The following is a 20,417-nucleotide window of genomic DNA, read 5'->3' as shown; positions in this document are numbered from 1 at the left end:
ATATATATTTATAATTCTTATATCTTCTTGGATTGATCCCTTGATCATTATGTAGTGTCCTTCCTTGTCTCTTGTAACATTCTTTATTTTAAAGTTTATTTTATCTGATATGAGTATTGCTACTCCAGTTTTCTTTTGATTTCCATTTGCATGGAATATCTTTTTCCATCCCCTCACTTGCAGTTTGTATGTGTCCCTAGGTCTGAAGTGGGTTTCTTGTAGACAGCATATATATTGGTCTTGTTTTTGTAACCATTCAGTGAGCCTGTATCTTTTGGTTGGAGCATTTAATCCATTCACGTTTATGGTAATTATCGATATGTATGTTTCTATGACCATTTTCTTAAATGTTTTTGGTTTGTTTTTGTAGGTCCTTTTCTTCTCTTGTGTTTCCCACTTAGAGAAGTTCCTTTAGCATTTGTTGTAGAGCTGGTTTGGTGGTGCTGAATTCTGTTAGCTTTTGCTTGTCTGTAAAGCTTTTGATTTCTCCATCGAATCTGAATGAGATCCTTGCCAGGCAGAGTAATGTTGGTTGTAGGTTCTTCCCTTTCATTACTTTAAGTATATCATGCCACTCCCTTCTGGCTTGTAGAGTTTGTGCTGAGAAATCAGCTGTTTACCTTAATGGGAGTTCCCTTGTATGTTATTTGTCGTTTTTCCCTTGCTGCTTTCAATAATTTTTCTTTGTCTTTAATTTTGGCCAATTTGATTACTATGTGTCTCAGTGTGTTTCTCCTTGGGTTTATCCTGTATGAGACTCTCTGTGCTTCCTGGACTTGGGTGGCTATTTCCTTTCCCATGTTAGGGAAGTTTTTGACTGTAATCTCTTCAAATATTTTCTCTGGTGCTCTCTCTCTCTCTTCTCCTTCTGGGACCCCTACAATGCGAATGTTGTTGCGTTTAATGTTGTCCCAGAGGTCTCTTAGGCTGTCTTCATTTCTTTTCATTCTTTTTTCTTTATTCTGTTCCATGACAGTGAATTCCACCATTTTGTCTTGCAGGTCACTTATCCGTTCTTCTGCCTCAGTCATTCTGCTATTGATTCCTTCTAGCGTATTTTTCATTTCAGATATTGTATTGTTCATCTCTGTTTGTTTGTTCTTTAATTCTTCTAGGTGTTTGTGAAACATTTCTTGCATCTTCTCGATCTTTGCCTCCATTCTTTTTCTGAGGTCCTGGATCATCTTCACTATCATTATTCTGAATTCTTCTTCTGGAAGGTTGCCTAGCTGTACTTCATTTAGTTGTTTTTCTGGGGTTTTATCTTGTTCCTTCATCTGGGACATAGCCCTCTGCCTTTTCATCTTGTCTGTCTTTCTGTGAATGTGGTTTTTGTTCTGCAGGCTGCAGGATTGTCGTTCTTGCTTCTGCTGTCTGCCCTCTGGTGGATGAGGCTATCTAAGAGGCTTGTGCAATTTTCCTGATTGGAGGGACTGGTGGTGGGTAGAGTTGGCTGTTGCACTGGTGTGCAGAGCTCAGTAAAACTTTAATTTGCCTGACTGCTGATGCATGGGGCTGGGTTCCCTACCTGTTGGTTGTTTGGCCTGAGGCAACCCAACACTGGAGACTACCTGGGCTCTTTGATGGGGCTAATGGCAGACTCTGGGAGGGCTCACGCCAAGCAGTCCTTCCCGGAACTTCTGCTGCCAATGTCCTTGTCCCCACAGTGAGCCACAGCCACCCCCTGCCTCTGCAGGAGACCCTCCAACACTGGCAGGTAGGTCTTGTTCAGTCTCCTATGGGGTCCCTGCTCCTTCCCCTGGGTCGTGATGCACACACTACTTTGTGTGTGCCCTCCAAAAGTGGAGTCTCTCTTTCCCCCAGTCCTGTTTAAGTCCTGTAATCAAATCCCACTAGCCTTCAAAGTCTGATTCTCTAGGAATTTCTCCTCCCATTGCCCGACCCCCAGGTTGGGCAGCCTGACGTGGGGCTCAGAACCTTCACTCCAGTGGGTGGACTTCTGTTGTGTAATTGTTCTCCAGTCTGTGAGTCACCCACCAGCTGTTATGGGATTTGATTTTACTGTGATTGCGCCCCTCCTACCATCTCATTGTGGCTTCTCCTTTGTCTTTGGATGTGAGGTATTTTTTTTGGTGAGTTCCAGTGTCTTCCTGTTGATGAGTGTCCAGCAGCTAGTTGTGATTCTTGTGTTCTCACAAGAGGGAGTGAGAGCACATCCTTCTACTCTGCCATCTTGGTTCAGGGCCCCTGTGATCCGTATTCTTGTGTACTAAAACAAATGTTTTTTACATGTGTACTTGGCACAGTTGTTTCATTAACTGAGCAGAAAGAAGCCTGAATAGAGTATGTGGGAGGAAGAGAATGAGCATTCAGGGAGTAGAACAGTTCCGAGAGTGGGTCAGTGTATTTGATTTTAGTTTTCCCAAATTAGCACTGGGTGAATTTCTAGGTTAGGCGTTTTGCATATACGCGTGAATCTGCTTTTACTGATTTTTTGTTTACTCTCTCCACTATTTTCTCAGCCTCACAGCTCTACCACTTCGTGACTTCTGGTTGTTGTCTTTCCTCTCTGTGGGTGCCTAGGCTGCAGAACTGTAGCTCCCTGGGTTCAGTGTGTCTCCCCTTCAAACTCTCCAAGAGGAGAGAGGCTCCAATTAGTTCATTAATCAGTAGTTAATACTTAACACCCCAGGTGACATGAATTCTCCTTTAAGGCCATATTATGTGCCTGGGGCTCTCCTCATGTCTAGCCTGTCAACTGTGCCTTTGGGTTTGCTGCCAGACCCTTGTTTGGTCAGAGTCGTCATTATTTTTCTTCCATTATAAAAGATCATTTGGAAAATATAGAATAATATAAAGGAAAAATAAAAATGATGTCTAAGATTTTTGTACCTTTTCAGTCATGTTTGTATTTATATTGTATGCAGAAGAAACCTTAGAAGCCACACAGTACCACATCCAGCAATTCCCTTAAGTTCCTTGATCATAGAGCATCTGGCTCTGATCATCGAGCTCCATGGTCATAGATCACATGGCCACAGAATACTGTGTTTAGGAAACTTTGTCAAGAAAATAACACCTACCTAAACAGTGTTTACTAGATTAGTTACATTTTAAGGAAAATATTACTATAGAAGATATCATCAACAACTACCTGTCCTTTTAAGTTGGTTATCTCTTTTATTGTTAATGATTTAGAAGTTAGAAGTTACATCTGTAATATCAGGGTTTGCAAAAGCAAATTGAATGAGTGATAGGTGAGATCAAGACATTCAAAATATATATTTAGGAAAGAACACTTTTCCAGTTTGAGGGCTACTGGTTTCATTTGTGTGTGTGTTGAATCTACTGTGAGCAAATAATGTGTATTATATTTCCAAACAAATACAGTTCTGTCAGGTATTCAAATTTTGCTTCTGCCTGTGTCCTAGACATATGATAAATGTGAAGAATTTTGCTTATCATTTTGCTTCCTCTGTTCCTTGGATATGAAAGCACTTGACTCTGGACTATGGCCCTTCACCTAAGGCCCAACATTTTCTTCCTTTATTTTTGCTGTTTTCCTGTTCTTACTTTCCTTTCCTGTTTTTACCTGTATTTTTTTTCTGCCCCTGCTGCTTGTCTTGTAGCCTTGATGGGGTGGGAAAGAAGTGAAGGCAGCATGCATGAAGTAGAACTGAAAGGATAGCAAGGAATAATGATTTTATAGATATCTTATTTACCTGTTTTTAAAAGCACTTGCTTAACTGGAGCTTACCATTAGCTTGGTAGATCAGAATTGACTAAATGGTTGTGTATTTTTTAAAGGCTCAAAAATACCATTGTTTACATTCATGTTTCTTTATACTTTATTTTCTCCATCATTTCCAGATCAATAAGAACCACTAAAAAACTCCACAATAACTTCATTTTCTATTCATTCTTTCATCATTTTCAGATCAATCATAACCATTTAAAAACTCTGCAATAACCAACAGCTGTGGGTAATGAACATTTATTATATCAAAACAGTTAAAAGAATCTTACTTAGATCTTCCTTTGTATTTTCTCCCAGCTGCAATCATAGTACTTCTAATATACATTGGTAAAAACCTTTTGGCGCCATCAAGTGGAATTAGGTAGAGAGTGCCTCTGAGCATGTTAACTTTTAGTTAACTGGAATAATTGCAGGCAATGATTCTTAGTGGCAAATTGCAGAAATTTTCAATCATAGAAAACATTTTTAGGGAAAAACATGGAAATTGAGTGGAGTAAAAATATAATGCTAATATTTTAAGTATCCTTGAATTAATTTCAACAAATCATTGGGCCAGATGGTGGAGATAGAAGAAAAATAAGGTTGTTCTGGTCTAGTGGGGACTCAGATATGTGTTTATGGTAGTATTTACAAGTATAAGTAGGGAATAAGGAGCCAGCACAAACAGAGTGATTAATCTCTCTGTGTACATGTGTATATTTGAGAGTTTAAAAAAAAGTCTTTGCAGAAGAGGGAAAACCTGAGCAGAGTATTTAAGGTGGTAGAAAGTGGGGTAGGGGTTGGGGCTGGGAGAAGTTACTGGCCAGAGGAAACAGCACTAATTTAGGAGCACAGAATCTATTATGGAAACTTTTATGTGTGCATGAAATGATTGTGCTTATATTGATAATAAAACTGTGATTTGGATGGTTAATAAATAGTATTTATTAATTTAATTTGCTTTCTAATAATTTTCCTTTTTGCACGCATTTACAAGCTGCTGAGCTTTAAGATTCTAACACTTGTGGGTTTTGTTTGTTTTACAATTGGGTTAGGAAATGAGAACCAAAGAAGCCATCCACGTTACAGAGTAGAACTTGGGCTGGATGGAACCCTAATTTTCAGCATTTCTTCTGTCAGCCATTTGTGGTTTTTCTTTTATTTTTTTCTTTACCTTTCTCATAAAACTTTAAAAAAAATCCAAAATGTTAATTGAATTAAGTTTTTCTACCTTTCCATGTATTAGTTTATTTGATGTGTAGGTACATTTCTTGATAGACCAATTTCTCTTACATGAGAGTAGAGTGAAGAATCTGAAATAGAAAAGAGAGAGGGTCTGAGCTTATGTTGTACCAAGACTGCCTACCATCCTGGAGGAGGCATATGCTTGGCAGAATACCAGACTGCAGTTTTAGAATGAAGCACTAAGGAATTCTATAAAGATAGATAACATTTCAGTAAACCACTTAATCATCAGTTCAAAAATGTTTTTTTTTTAAATAATCCCGTTACATGTAGTAGCAGAACTGTCTTTGTTTTGCAAATTCCAGAGATTTGAATCAGTATTGAATGGTTGAAACTTTTTTCATATAAAATATGAAATATTTTATTTCATAAAAATATTACTTTACCCTTTCTCTGCACTTGTAAGAGGAAATACTTGGAGCTTTGAAGTAGTAGATTAATAAACTTCCTTTTTCAAATTTACCTGGAATAAATGGATGTTCTTGCAATTACCAAGCTATTCTCTTCCCCTTGAGACCACATCACACAGACAAGAATATGTTCATCACCTTCTAAATCAGAAGTCAGCAAAGGCATAATATAGTAAGGCATTTCTCTATTGAAAAAAATACAGTTTGCCATAATTCTATACAAGGAATACCAGGTAACCATCAAAATGATGACATGAAAGATTTTCACGATACATTGTTAAGAGAAAACCTTGGATTATAAAATAGTATATTTAGCATAGAGATATATTTGGAAGGCAAAATGAATATTATAAAATGTATACATAGCAAATATCTGGAACACCATTTATCAAATGATTAACAAGACACAAGGTAGTGGAATTGCAGATGATCTTTCTGTTGTTTGTTTGGCTTCTGTTTCTAATTTTTCTGCAGTGATCTTGTGCCACATTTATAATTAGAGGTATCTGTATTCCTGGATGATTTCTTAAGTGTAATGTGGCATTTCCTTCAGCTGCCAGTTGCAAAATGCATGCTGTCAGTTATCTTGTCTTTTGTGGTGATGGTTTTGAATAAGATGACCCTCCTCTATGAGGAGTAGCATGCATGTTTTTTGAGATAGCCTGTGGAGTTAGTTGGTGGTCATGAAGCTAAGCTGTAGTTTTGAACTCAGCAGTGTTCTCACCAGTTGAGTTATTTGAGTAAGTAATTTTCTTAAACATCTGCTATCGCAATTACATTTTCATAACAACAACAACAACAACAACAATAAAACCCAACAACAACAAAGACAAAAACAAACACTCCAGCTCTTGAAGTGGTAATATATTGTACACTAGATTTCAGGGTATATGTAGTTACTTCTTATTTTTCTTCTTAGTGAAATCCTAGAAATGATGTGGGAAAGAAGAACAACCACAAATGGCTCAGTTATTCCCATGAGTCCTTAAACAGTTAGAAAAGCTCATAGAGGTTAGTTTGCAGCTACCTTTAATGGTATCCTCTGAGTAATTTCAATGAAATGAAACGAAAATTGATGAATTATTGTCTGACCCAGGTAGAAAGAAATAAAATTTATTTTTCAGGCAACAATAGACATATTCATCCAGAAGGTCTGAAAGCAGTGAGAAAAGGGCACTGATAATTTCAATATGGGAAATACATACATGAATATAATTATTACTATAGTGGTAATATCCCTATTATTTTTTGTTCCATTTTTATTATTGTTATTGTTATTACTGGTCCTCCAACCTTTTTGTCTGGATGAATCACTTTAACTTCCTAAAGTTAAGACCTAGAGTTCATGGGGTAATAGATTGGAGAGAGTGGAGAGGAGGGAGAGGGCTGATATGCTGACTGAAAATCTGGAGCTAAGGCAGCAGGGGGAAGGGGCAGTGATGACAGTCAATTCCTTGCAACTCCTTGACTTAAGGTATTGGGGAAGGGAGGTGTGGCAATGGTGACTGGGCCATCTACCGTATAGTGCTTTGATATTTATTGTAGAGTCCTTCTACTGGTTGGGGAGCCCACATTAAATTAACAAATTTGTACTGCATATTTATTGACCTACCAACATTTGTTTACTCATTGTTTTCTTTGTAAATTTCAGATCAATCGAGCTCCAAGCTTTGGAACTGATCAGAAAATAGACTATGATGTAAAAAGGGGAGTGCTGCTAAATGCACTGAAGCTACTAAATATTAGGTAAAGTGTTTCCTCCATCTTCTGGAATTTTTTTCACCATATTTGGCATAGAACAATCATTTGTAAGTGGAATTGTCTTGTAATTTTAGTATTTTGTATTGTGAATTTCTTGATTCCATTCTTCAAACCCATTTAGTTTTCTTCTTTTTAAATATCTTTTCTTTTTCTCCTGAGCTCTGCTTCTCCTTCTCCCCGTATGATTTGAACCTACAGTAAATATGCTTAAATTGCATTGTTGGTATAATACAGACTATGGGGTGGAATTGGAGAATACCTTAGGAAACATTCTAGACTGTTTTCCTCACCTCACAAGAAGAAACTAAAGCACAAAGTTCACTCAGGGAGTTAAAAAACCTCAAAAATACGTTTCCAATCTTTCTGTCCAAAGATCTTTCCACTGTATCATGCTGCCTGGGTAAACAGAGAAGAAAAGAGAAGCAGTTAAGTGAGAGTTAACCTTCCCATTGAACAGCATAAACAGGATTTCCTTCTTTTTCAAGGCTGAATAATATTCCATCTTATATATACCACATTTTTAATCCATTCATCCATTGCAGAACATTTAGGTTGTTTCCATGTCTTGGCTGTTGTGCATAATGCTGCAGTGAACATGGGAATGTGGGTATCTTTAGATCAGATACCCACAGGGTATCAGTTGAATCCTGGTTCAACAGGATCAGTCAAATCCTGATTTCAACTTCTTTGGATATATAGCGAAAACTAGGATTGCTGGATCAATAGAATATTATTAGTTTGGTTGCAGCGTACATAATCATGGATGTCAAATATTTGAAATGTTATTATGTGGGAAGCTTTGTCTCATTATGAAAGAAATTTGTTAGAAGTTTAACTGAACTGCTTAATGAGGTAGTGAGTTGTATGCTATTATAAGTGTCCAAGTAGCATTTAGGATCACATCTTGGGTCACAAATCGAGCCTCAGCAAATTTAAGAAAATTGAAATCTTATCAGGCATCTTTTCTGACAATGCTATGATATTAGAAATGAATTACAGGGAAAAAAAAAGTAAAAAACACAAACACATGGAGACTACACAATACGTTACTAAATAACCAAGAGATCACTGAAGAAATCAAAGAGGAAATCAAAAAATACCTAGAGACAAATGACAATGAAAACACGAGGATCCAAAACCTATGGTATGCAGCAAAAGCAGTTCTAAGAGGGAAATTTATAGCTATACAAGCCTACCTCAAGAAACAAGAAAAATCTCAAGTAAACAATCCAACCTTACACCTAAAGGAACTAGAGAAAGAAGAACAAACAAATCCCAAAGTTAGCAGCAGGAAAGAAATCATAAAGACCAGAGCAGAAATAAATAAAATACAAACAAAGAAAACAATAGCAAAGATCAATAAAACTAAAATCTGGTTCTTTGAGAAGATAAACAAAACTGATAAACCATTAGCCAGACTCATCAAGAAAAAGAGGGAGAGGACTCAATAAAATTAGAAATGAAAAAGGAGAAGTTACAACAGACACCGCAGAAATACAAAGCATCCTAAGAGACTACTACAAGCAACTCTATGCCAATAAAATGGACAACCTGGAAGAAATGGACAAATTCTTAGAAAGGTATAACCTTCCAAGACTGAACCAGGAAGAAACAGAAAATATGAACAGACCAATCACAAGTAATGTAATTGAAACTGTGATTACAAATCTTCCAACAAACAAAAGTCCAGGACCAGATGGCTTCACAGGTGAATTCTATCAAACATTTAGAGAAGAGCTAACACCCATCCTTCTCAAACTCTTCCAAAAAATTGCAGAGGAAGGAATGCTCCCAGACTCATTCTGTGAGGCCCCCATCACCCTGATACCAAAACTAGACAAAGATAATACAAAAAAAGAAAATTACAGACCAATATCACTGATGAATTTAGATGCAAAAATCCTCAACAAAATACTAGCAAACAGAATCCAGCAACACATTAAAAGGATCGTACACCATGATCAAGTGGGATTCATCCCAGGGATGCAAGGATTCTTCAATATGTGCAAATCAATCAATGTGATACACCATATTAACAAATTGAAGAATAAAAACCATATGATAATCTCAATAGATGCAGAAAAAGCTTTTGACAAAATTCAACACCCATTTATGATAAAAACTCTCCAGAAAGTGGGCATAGAGGGAACCTACCTCAACATAATAAAGGCCATATACAACAAACCCACATCAAACATTATTCTCAATGGTGAAAAACTGAAAGCATTTTCTCTAAGATCAGGAATGAGACAAGGATGTCCATTCTCACCACTACTATTCAACATAGTTTTGAAAGTCCTAGCTACGGCAATCAGAGAAGAAAAAGAAATAAAAGGAATACAAATTGGAAAACGAGGTAAAACTGTCACTGTTTGCAGGTGACATGATACTATACATAGAGAATCCTAAAAGTGCCACCAGAAAACTACTAGAGCTAATCAATGAATTTGGTAAAGTTGCAGGATACAAAATTAATGCACAGAAATCTCTTGCGTTCCTATACACTAATGATGAAAAATCTGAAAGAGAAATTATGGAAACACTCCCATTTACCATTGCAACAAAAAGAATAAAATACCTAGGAATAAACCTACCTAGGGAGACAAAAGACTTGTATGCAGAAAACTATAAGACACTGATGAAAGAAATTAAAGATGATACCAACAGATGGAGAGATATACCATGTTCTTCGATTGGAAGAATCAATATTGTGAAAATGACTATACTACCCAAAGCAATCTACAGATTCAATGCAATTCCTATCAAATTACCAATGGCATTTTTTACGGAACTAGAACAAATCATCTTACAATTTTTATGGAGACACAAAGACCCTGAATAGCCAAAGCAGTCTTGGAGGAAAATAACGGAGCTGGAGGAATCAGACTCCCTGACATCAGACTATACTACAAAGCTACAGTAATCAAGACAATATGGTACTGGCACAAAAACAGAAACATAAATCAATGGAACAAGATAGAAAGCCCAGAGATAAACCCACGCACCTATGGTCAACTAATCTATGACAAAGGAGGCAAAGATGTACAATGGAGAAAAGACAGTCTCTTTAATACGTGGTGCTGGGAAAACTGGACAGCTACATGTAAAAAATGAAATTAGAACACTCCCTAACACCATACACAAAAATAAACTCAAAGTGGATTCGAGACCTAAATGTAAGACCGGACACTATAAAACTCTTAGAGGAAAACATTGGAAGAACACTCTTTGACATAAATCACAGCAAAATCTTTTTTGATCCACCTCCTAGAGTAATGGAAATAAAAACAAAAATAAACAAATGGGACCTAATGAAACTTAAAAGCTTTTGCACAGCAAAGGAAACCATAAACATGACGAAAAGCCAACCCTCAGAATGGGAGAAAATATTTGCAAATGAATCATCGGACAAAGGATTAATCTCCAAAATACATAAACAGCTTATGCAGCTCAATATTAAAGAAACAAACAACCCAATCCAAAAATGGGCAGAAGACCTAAATAGACATTTCTCCAAAGAAGACATACAGATGGCCAAGAAGCACATGAAAAGCTGATCAACATCACTAATTATTAAAGAAATGGAAATCAAAACTACAATGATGTATCACCTCACACCAGTTAGAATGGGCTTCATCAGAAAATCTACAAACAACAAATGCTGGAGAGGGTGTTCAGAAAAGGGTACCCTCTTGCACTGTTGGTGGGAATGTAAATTGATACAGCCACTATGGAGAACAGTATGGAGGTTCCTTAAAAAACTAAAAATAGACTTACCATATGATCCAGCAATCCCACTACTGGGCATATACCCAGAGAAAACCATAATTCAAAAAGACACATGCACCCCAGTGTTCATTGCAGCACTATTTACAATAGCCAGGTCATGGAAGCAACCTAAATGCCCATTGACAGACGAATGGATCAAGAAGAAGTGGTACATATATACAATGGAATATTACTCAGCCATAAAAAGGAACGAAATTGAGTCATTTGTTGAGACGTGGATGGATCTAGAGACTGTCATACAGAGTGAAGTAAGTCAGAAAGAGAAAAACAAATATCATATATTAACGCATGTATGTGGAACCTAGAAAAATGGTACAGGTGAACCGGTTTGCAGGGCAGAAGTTGAGACAGAGATGTAGAGAACGAACGTATGGACACCAAGGGGGGAAAACCGTGATGGGGTGGGGATGGTGGTTTGATGAATTGGCGATTGGGATTGACATGTATACACTGATGTGTATAAAATTGATGACTAATAAGAACCTGCAGTATAAAAAAACCAGAGAAACAAACCAATAAAAAACAACGAATACTAAACTTTCTTTGGGTTATTTGTATGGAAATATGTTAATATAAATGTTTCAGACGTTACATGAAATTTCTAAAAATCTTATATGTTCTGGTATAATGTTATAAGTCATAATTCTAGTTACTACTTTAAAATGTATCTCTCAGAAATAACTAAATTTCCTTGTCAATTGCATTATTATGAACTTTCATCAAATCTTTAACCGTGGTCATTTTTAAGTCTTTTGTCATTTACAGACAGTTCTGGGTGTACTCTGATGCTTTTGCAAAAATGTTCCTATGAAAGGGTTTCATCTTCAAGGAATTCATGGAAAAGACTCTGACAAGTACAGGTTTCTGGTAACTGACTATACTGCTGAACTGAATGAATAAGCATTTTCAGAACTGTAATGGAAAACTGATGCATTCATAAAAGTGCTAACAAAAGATCAAGATGAAAAAAAAATTAATTACATGGGACTGAGTGAACTGATGAGGATGATTATAATTTTTGTGACTTTCTGTTTGAATTAAAATAAAAAATTCCCACAAGGACTCAGAAGCAAAAAATATACAAATCAATTTTCACTGCAAAGTAAAGGAGCTGTTACAGTAGAGGATTACTGGACTGAATGTCAATACTGTGACATAGTATGAGTGTGTTTCGTGTTTGGTAATTGCAATCATTGTTGCTTTTGTTGTGGTCATCCATTTACAATGCTTGGTGTCAGTTTATTTATCTCTTGTAAAAATAAAATACAGTGTGTGTGTGTGAAAAAAAAAACAAATAGCATTTAGGGTATTAGATTAAAGGACCTCTGAGGTCATTTAAGCTCAGGAATTTTATGATCTCAGTTGGTTCTAATTGTCATTTCAAGAACTCTAAAAGAGTTGTGGGATACTTCCAAGCAATTTATTTATTTGAAATGTTTTTAAGCGTTTAGCAGATGCCTGATTACGAAGTAGATTTATGTGGAAGGCATTATTAAAAAAAGATTGACATATAAACTTGTTCAGAAATTTTCATATGGCCCCTTCTTTTGTATGATCAAAGAATGATTTGCCTAAATTCTACTGATATTTCAATTATTCTAAAGGAAATGAATAGAAAGGAAAGAAATGTAGAATGGGAAAATTTTATTTAGCTTATACAAGTGTATCAAGTATTTTAGATTATTTAAGCAATATGCCTATACATTTTTTGGCATATATATTGTTTAAGTAGTCCTGTCAAATGTATGACTTCCGCTTAATTTCTTAGACTCCTTTTCAAGTTTAGGGACTTCTCATTTCTCTCCTGGGCTATTTTATTGGTTTCTTTCCTTCCTTCAGCACTAACCTTCACCCCGTTTTGCAGTGTCCACTCTGTTGCTCTGCAAATCATTTAACAAGTGTTTATTGAGTGCCCGCTACTATAGGGGTAGGTGCTGGGAGTTCAGAGTCTCGGTTTCTGCCTTGGATGACTTGTTTGACAGTATGTCATTTATTTAGATAGAGCTTTAAGACAAGAAACGGGCTTAGAAGTGATGGGGGAAGGTAGAAATGAGAGATAATTCAGTTTTAAACACGTTGATTTTGAAGTGCTTTGAGACACCCAGGCAGAATCGTTAAGTGGGAGATTTGATATACAGGGCTCCAGGGGATAGAGACATCTATGTGATTGACATCTGTGTATAGATTGCTGTTGAATCCAGTGGATGAGAACATACAGTTGGAGTGTATATATTGAGAAGTAAAGTGGGGCAAGGGCAGAGCCTGAGGGATGCCAACATTTAAAGAGATATTTATAAACTCTAATATTCTGCTCAGATTGTTTCCACACTATCAGATAAAGTTTAAGCATTGCCTACAAAGTGTTTTTGATCTTTAGATACAAGACTTCTTTTGATCTGGCCCTTGCATATCTCACCAATCTGATCACTTTTTGTTCTTCTCTTTTCCCTGACTTAGAATTAATTTTTCTAAGAGCTCTCGTGCGATGCTGTTTCACGTGTTCATGGTTTTGCGTGTATTCTTATTTAAATTTTCTCTTAGCTTTGTTCCTCTGGTGAATGTTGATTCATTTTTAAAAATCGTGGTAAAATATACTTAAAATTTACTATTGTAACCATTTTTAAGTGTGCAATTCAGTGGCAATAAGTACATTCACATTATTATGCAACCATTACCACCACCCTTCTCTGGAACTTTTTTCATTGTGCGAAACTGAAATTCTGTACCCATTAAACAACTCCCCATTTCCCCCTGCCACCAGCCCCTGGCAACCACCATTCCACTTTCTGTCTTTATGAATTTGCCTAGGTACCTCATATAAGTAGAATCATACAGTATTTGCTCTTTTGTGACTGCCTTATTTAACTTAGCATAATGTCTTCAGGGTTCATTCATGTTGTAGCATGTGTCAGAATTTCCTTCCCTTTTAAGGCCAAATAATATTCCATTGCATGTATATACCACATTTTTGTCAACTCATCCTTAAATACCTAGCACAGGCCTGACTTCCTATTTGAAGCTTTTGCTGAGGCAAAGTGGTTTACTTCCTCCCTTGTGCCATCACCCTACTTACTATCACTTTTTAAATAGCATCCATTGTACTCTATGTATTTATTCACATGCCATTGCTGACACTTGAGGGCAATGTCTCTGTCTATTCATCTTTGTATTCCCAGGGCTATATCTAGAACTAGCGTATAGTGAGTACTAAATAAAATTTAGGTTGGAAGACAAGGGTTGGGGAAGGACATTTCATTCCAAGGTAACTCCTTGTGGTAAGATAAGGAAGTAAGGCAAGCACAGGATGTTCATAGAACTTCCAGGGATTCCATATTACAGGAGCTTGAGTGTGCAAAGCCAGCTGATTAGAAAGAGAAATCCCTTGTATGGAATCACAGGGTAATGAGTAGTGGAAAGAGCTCCAGAAACTGTAAACAAAACTCCTTAGGACAGTGTGTGGATAAAGCTGAATGGAAAAATGCTGATTACAATACTAAGTGAATGGAGATCATTTGGTCTCTGGTTAAATTTTTATTTTGGACTAAGAGTCGTTAGTGCTGATTTATACCTATATTTATAGGAATCCAAACATAGTTTTTAGAATGGTAGTATTTCTCAAGGCCAGAATATGGGAGCAGTCGTCTAGAGAAAATGTCTGTATGTGATTGGCTTTTCTTTGTTTCTCAGTGTGTCTAAAGGAACTTCTTTGTGAGCTTATTTCTGTTACTCTTCTTTATAGGTATGTTCTTGAGCTGTGTGTGTGTCAGTGTCCTTGTCTGTGAGTGCCGTGTTTGCTGTGAAGGTACATATAGCTCTATGTTGATTTCTTCCACAGCATTCTCATAGTATTCTCAATCCTTTTTTTTTTTTTAATTCTCCCTTCCTCTTTTCTGTCATTTCATTTTTCCTTCCTCTCTTACATTTTTTCCTTACCAACTGTTTGGTCTTTGTTCTTCTCTATTCTTCTTTTCATTTCTATTCCCCTTTTCTCTCCTCTCCTTCCTTTAAATTGTATGGTAAATAGAAATGATTGCTCTACATAAAATGGAATATCAAAAAAATTAAAAGTTAAGAGCTACCTAAACCACATTTCCCCTTTCCCTAAACAAAGGAAACTCAGCCAGATTTAGTATTTACCATAGGAAAAATGATATTCTCAATCATCCAGTCACTAAAATCAGAAATCTTGTTGCCATCTCAAGTTCAGCCCTTTTTGTTACTCCTCACATCTAATTAATAATAATAATTAATCACCAAAGTCATTCATTCTTCCTCTAAAATAACCCTTCAAATCTTTCCTTATTTTCTAATCTGACTGCTGCTTCCCTGGTCCAGGCTGTCATATTTTATATTTGCTAATGAACTAGCATTCCATTTGTTTTAATTTGTTCGGGCTGTTATAACAAAATACCGTAGACTTAATAGGTTATAAAAAACAGATTTATTTCTCATGGTTCTATAGGCTGGTGGTCCAAGATTAGGGTGCCAGCATGGTTGAGTGAGGCCTGCTTCTGGGTCACATACTTCTTATTGTATCATCACATGGCAGAAGGGTCTAGGGAGCTCTCTGGAGTCTCTTTTGTAAGGACACTAATCCCTTTCAAGGGGGTTCCACCCTCATGGCCTAATCACCTCCCAGAGGCCACACCTACTAATATCATCACCTTTGGGAGTTAAGATTTCAACATATGGGTTTTGGGGGGGGGGAAACAAACATTCAGACCATAGACTATCTTAACAGCCTGCTGCTTTTCTCATCCACTTCTAAGCCACTGTACATATTGCCAAGGGATAATCTTTTTTTTTTTTTAATTTTATTTACTTATTTTTATACAGCAGGTTCTTATTAGTTATCAGTTTTACACATATTAGTGTATATAAGTCAATCCCAATCTCCCAATTCATCCCACCACCACCCACCCTGACTTTCCCCCCTTGGTGTCCATATGTTTGTGCTCTACAACTGTGTCTTTATTTCTGCCTTGCAAACCGGTTCATCTGTACCATTTTTCTAGGTTCCACATACATGCGTTAATATACGATATTTGTTTTTCTCTTTCTGACTTAGACAATCTCTAGGTCCATCCACATCTCTACAGATGACCCAATTTTGTTCCTTTTTATGGCTGAGTAATATTCCATTGTATAAATGTACCACATCTTCTTTATCCATTCGTCTGTCAGTGGGCATTTAGGTTGCTTCCATGACCTGGCTATTGTAAATAGTGCTGCAATGAACATTGTGGTATATGACTCTTTTTGAATTATGGGTTTCTCTGGGTATATGCCCAGTAGTGGGGTTGCTGGGTCATATGGTAATTCTATTTTTAGTTTTTTAAGGAACCTCCATACTGTTCTCCATAGTGGCTGTATCAATTTACATTCCCACCAACAGTGGAAGAGTGTTCCCTTTTCTCCACACCCTCTCCAGCATTTGTTTGTAGATTTTCTGATGATGCCCATTCTAACTGGTGTGAGGTGATACCTCATTGTAGTTTTGCAATTACATTTCTCTAATAATGATGTTGAGCAGCTTTTCATGTGGCTCTTGGCCATCTGTATGTGTTCTTTGGAGAGATGTCTGTTTAGGTCTTCTGCCCATTTTTTGATTGGGTTGTTTGTTTTTTAAATACTGAGCTGCACGAGCAGCTGTTTATATATTTTGGAGATTAATCCTTTGTCCGTTGATTCATTTGCAAATATTTTCTCCCATTCTGAGGGTTGTCTTCTCATCTTGTTTATGGTTTCCTTTGCTGTGCAAAAGCTTTTAAGTTTCATTAGGTCCCATTTGTTTATTTTTGGTTTCATTTCCATTTCTTTAGGAGGTGGGTCAAAAAGGATCTTGCTTTGATTTATGTCATAGAGTGTTCTGCCTATGTTTTCCTCTAAGAGTTTTATCGTGTCCGGTCTTACATTTAGGTTTTTAATCCATTTTGAGTTTATTTTTTTGTATGGTGTTAGGGAGTGTTCTAATTTCATCCTTTTACATGTAGCTGTCCAGTTTTCCCAGCATGATTTATTAAAGAGACTGTCTTTTCTCCATTGTATATCCTTGCCTCCTTTGTCATAGATTAGTTGACCATAGGTGCGTGGGTTTATCTCTGGGCTTTCTATCCTGTTCCATTGATCTATATTTCTGTTTTTGTGTCAGTACCATATTGTCTTGATTAGTGTAGTTTTGTAGTATGGTCTGAAGTCAGGGAGTCTGATTCCTCCAGCTCTGTTTTTTTCCCTCAAGATTGGTTTGGCCCTTCATGGTCTGTTGCGTTTCCATACAAATTTTAAGATTTTTTTGTTCTAGTTCTGTAAAAAATGCCATGGGTAATTTGATAGGGATTGCATTGAATCTGTAGATTGCTTTGGGTAGCATAGTCATTTTCACAATAATGATTCTTCCAATCCAAGAATATGGCCTTTATAATGTTGAGGTAGTTTCCCTCTATGCCCACTTTCTGGAGAGTTTTTATCATAAATGGGTGTTGAATTTTGTCAAAAGCTTTTTCTGCATCTCTTGAGATTATCATATGGTTTTTCTTCTTCAGTTTGTTAATATGGTGTATCATATTGATTGATTTGCATATATTGAAGAATCCTTGCATCCCTGGGATAAATCCCACTTGATCGTGGTGTATGATCCTTTTAATGTGTTGTTGGATTCTGTTTGCTAGTATTTTGTTGAGGAGTTTTGCATCTATATTCATCAGTGATATTGGTCTGTAATTTTCTTTTTTTGTAGTATCTTTGTCTGGTTTTGGTAGCAGGGTGATGGTGGCCTCATAGAATGAGTTTGGGAGTGTTCCTTCCTCTGCCATTTTTTGCAAGAGTTTTATAAGGATGGGTGTTAGCTTTTCTCTAAATGTTTGATAGAATTCACCTGTGAAGCCATCTGGTCCTGGGCTTTTGTTCGTTGGAAGATATTTAATCACAGTTTCAATTTCAGTGCTTGTGATTGGTCTATTCATATTTTCTGTTTCTTCCTGGTTCATTCTTGGAAGGTTGTGCTTTTCTAAGAATTTATCCATTTCTTCAGGTTGTCCATTTTATTTACGAAGAGTTGCTTGTAGTAGTCTCTTATGATGCTTTGTAGTTCTGTGGTGTCTGTTGTAACTTCTCTTTTTTCAGTTCTAATCTTATTGATTTGAGTCCTCTCCCTCTTTTTCTTGATAAGTCTGGCTAAAGGTTTATCAATTTGTTTGTCTTCTCAAAGAACCAGCTTTTAGTTTTATTGATCTTTGCTATTGTTTTCTTTGTTTCTATTTCATTGTTTTCTGCTCTGATCTTTATGATTTCTTTCCTTCTACTAACTTTGGGTTTTATTTGTTCTTCTTTCTCTCGTTCCTTTAGGTGTAAGGTTAGATTGTTTACTTGAGATTTTTCTTGTTTCCTGAGGTAGAATTGCATTGCTATAAACTTCCCTCTTAGGAGTGCTTTTCCTGCATCCCATAGGTTTGGGTCATTGTGTTTTCATTGTCATTTGTCTCTAGGTATTTTTTGATTTCCTCTTTGATTTCTTCAGTGATCTCTTGGTTATTTAGTAACATATAGTGTAGCCTCCATGTGTTTGTGTTTTTTACATTTTTTTTCCCCTGTAATTTATTTCTAATCTCATAGCATTGTGGTCGGAAAAGATGCTTGATATGATATTCAATTTTCTTAGATTTACCGAGGCTTGATTTGTGACCCAAGATGTGATCTATCCTGGAGAATGTTCCGTGTGCACTTGGGAAGAAAGTGTAATCTGCTGTTTTTGGATGGAATGTCCTATAAATATCAATTAAATATATCTGGTCTACTGTGTCATTTAAAGCTTGTGTTTCCTTATTAATTTTCTGTCTGGATGATCTGTTCATTGGTGTAAGTGAGGTGTTCAAGTCCCCCACTATTATTGTGTTACTGTCGATTTCCTCTTTTACAGCTGTTAGCAGTTGCCTTATGTATTGAGGTGCTCCTATGTTGGGTGCATATATATTTATAATTGTTATATCTTCTTCTTGGATTGATCCCTTGATCATTATGTAGTGTCCTTCCTTGTCTCTTGTAACATTCTTTATTTTAAAGTTTATTTTATCTGATATGAGTATTGCTACTCCAGCTTTCTTTTGATTTCCATTTGCATGGAATATCTTTTTCCATCCCCTCACTTGCAGTCTGTATGTGTCCCTAGGTTTGAAGTGGGTCTCTTGTAGACAGCATATATATGGGTCTTGTTTTTGTATCCATTCAGCAAGCCTGTGTCTTTTGGTTGTAGCATTTAATCCATTCATGTTTAAGGTAATTATCGATATGTATGTTCCTATGACCATTTTCTTAATTGTTTTGGGTTTGTTTTTGTAGGTCCTTCTCTTCTCTTTGTTTCCCACTTAGAGAAGTTCCTTTAGCATTTGTTGTAGAGCTGTTCTGGTGTTGCTGAATTCTCTTAGCTTTTGCTTGTCTGTAAAGCATTTGATTTCTCCATCAAATCTGAATGAGATCCTTGCCGGGTAGAGTAATCTTGGTTTTAGGTTCTTCCCTTTCATCACTTTAAATACATCATGCCACTCCCTTCTGGCTTGTAGAGTTTCTGCTGATAAATCAGCTCTTAACCTTATGGGAGTTCCCTTGTATGCTATTTGTCATTTTTCCCTTGTTACTTTTAATACTTTTTTTTTGTCTTTAATTTTTGTCAATTTGCTTACTCTGTGTCTCAGTGTGTTTCTCCTTGGGGTTATCCTGCCTGGGATTCTCTGCACTTCCTGGACTTGGGTGGCTATTTCCTTTCCCATGTTAGGAAGTTTTCGACTATAACGTCTTCCTTATTTTCTTGGATCCTTTCTCTCTCTCTTCTCCTTCTGGGACCCCTATAATGTGAATATTGGTGCTTTTAATGTTGTCCCAGAGGTCTCTTAGGCTGTCTTCGTTTCTTTTCATTCTTTTTTCTTTATTCTGTTCCGCAGCAGTGCATTCCACCATTCTGTCTTCCAGGTCACTTATCCATTCTTCTGCCTCAGTTATTCTGCTATTGATTCCTTCTAGTGTATTTTTCATTTCAGTTATTGTATTGTTCATCTCTGTTTGTTTGTTCTTTAATTCTTCTAGGTGTTTGTTCTTTACTTATTCTAGGTCTTTTTTGAACATTTCTTGCATCCTCTCGATATTTGCCTCCATTCTTTTTCCAAGGTCCTGGATCATCTTCACTATCATTATTCTGAATTCTTTTCCTGGAAGGTTGCCCATCTCCACTTCATTTAGTTGTTTTTCTGGGGTTTTATCTTGTTCCTTCATCTGGTACATAGTCCTCTGCCTTTTCATCTTGTCTGTCTTTCTGTGAATGTGGTTTTCATTCTACAGGGTGCAGGATTGTAGTTCTTCTTGCTTCTGCTGCCAAGGCATAACGTTTAAAACCTGCAAATATAATTATGCCCTTCTCCTTTTAAAACTCACTCTCTCCCCTCCCCCATTGCCTAAAGTTCAATTTGAGACTCAGTAACATAGTGTTAAAGCTAGAAGGCTTTAATTAGCTGAGTTTCTTGCATTCA

At 36.6% G+C, this 20,417-nt stretch overlaps 1 protein-coding gene across 4 annotated transcripts in view; it reads left to right on the top strand.

Moving 5' to 3' along the window:
• TTLL7 (tubulin tyrosine ligase like 7) overlaps positions 1-20,417 on the top strand; it is a 98,639-nt gene that overhangs the window by 25,947 nt on the left and 52,275 nt on the right. For all 4 annotated transcript variants that reach the window (XM_068540180.1, XM_068540181.1, XM_068540182.1 and 1 more), the window contains exon 9: positions 7,004-7,098. In XM_068540180.1, coding sequence (XP_068396281.1) covers positions 7,004-7,098 — 95 coding nt within the window. The remainder of the gene's footprint in view (positions 1-7,003; positions 7,099-20,417) is intronic.

This window comes from Eschrichtius robustus, chromosome 3 (genome assembly GCF_028021215.1).
Source record: "Eschrichtius robustus isolate mEscRob2 chromosome 3, mEscRob2.pri, whole genome shotgun sequence".
NCBI classification, from domain to species: Eukaryota; Metazoa; Chordata; class Mammalia; order Artiodactyla; family Eschrichtiidae; genus Eschrichtius; species Eschrichtius robustus.
The sequence above is the reverse complement of the archived record's forward strand: the minus strand, read 5'-3'. Positions and strand labels throughout refer to the sequence as shown.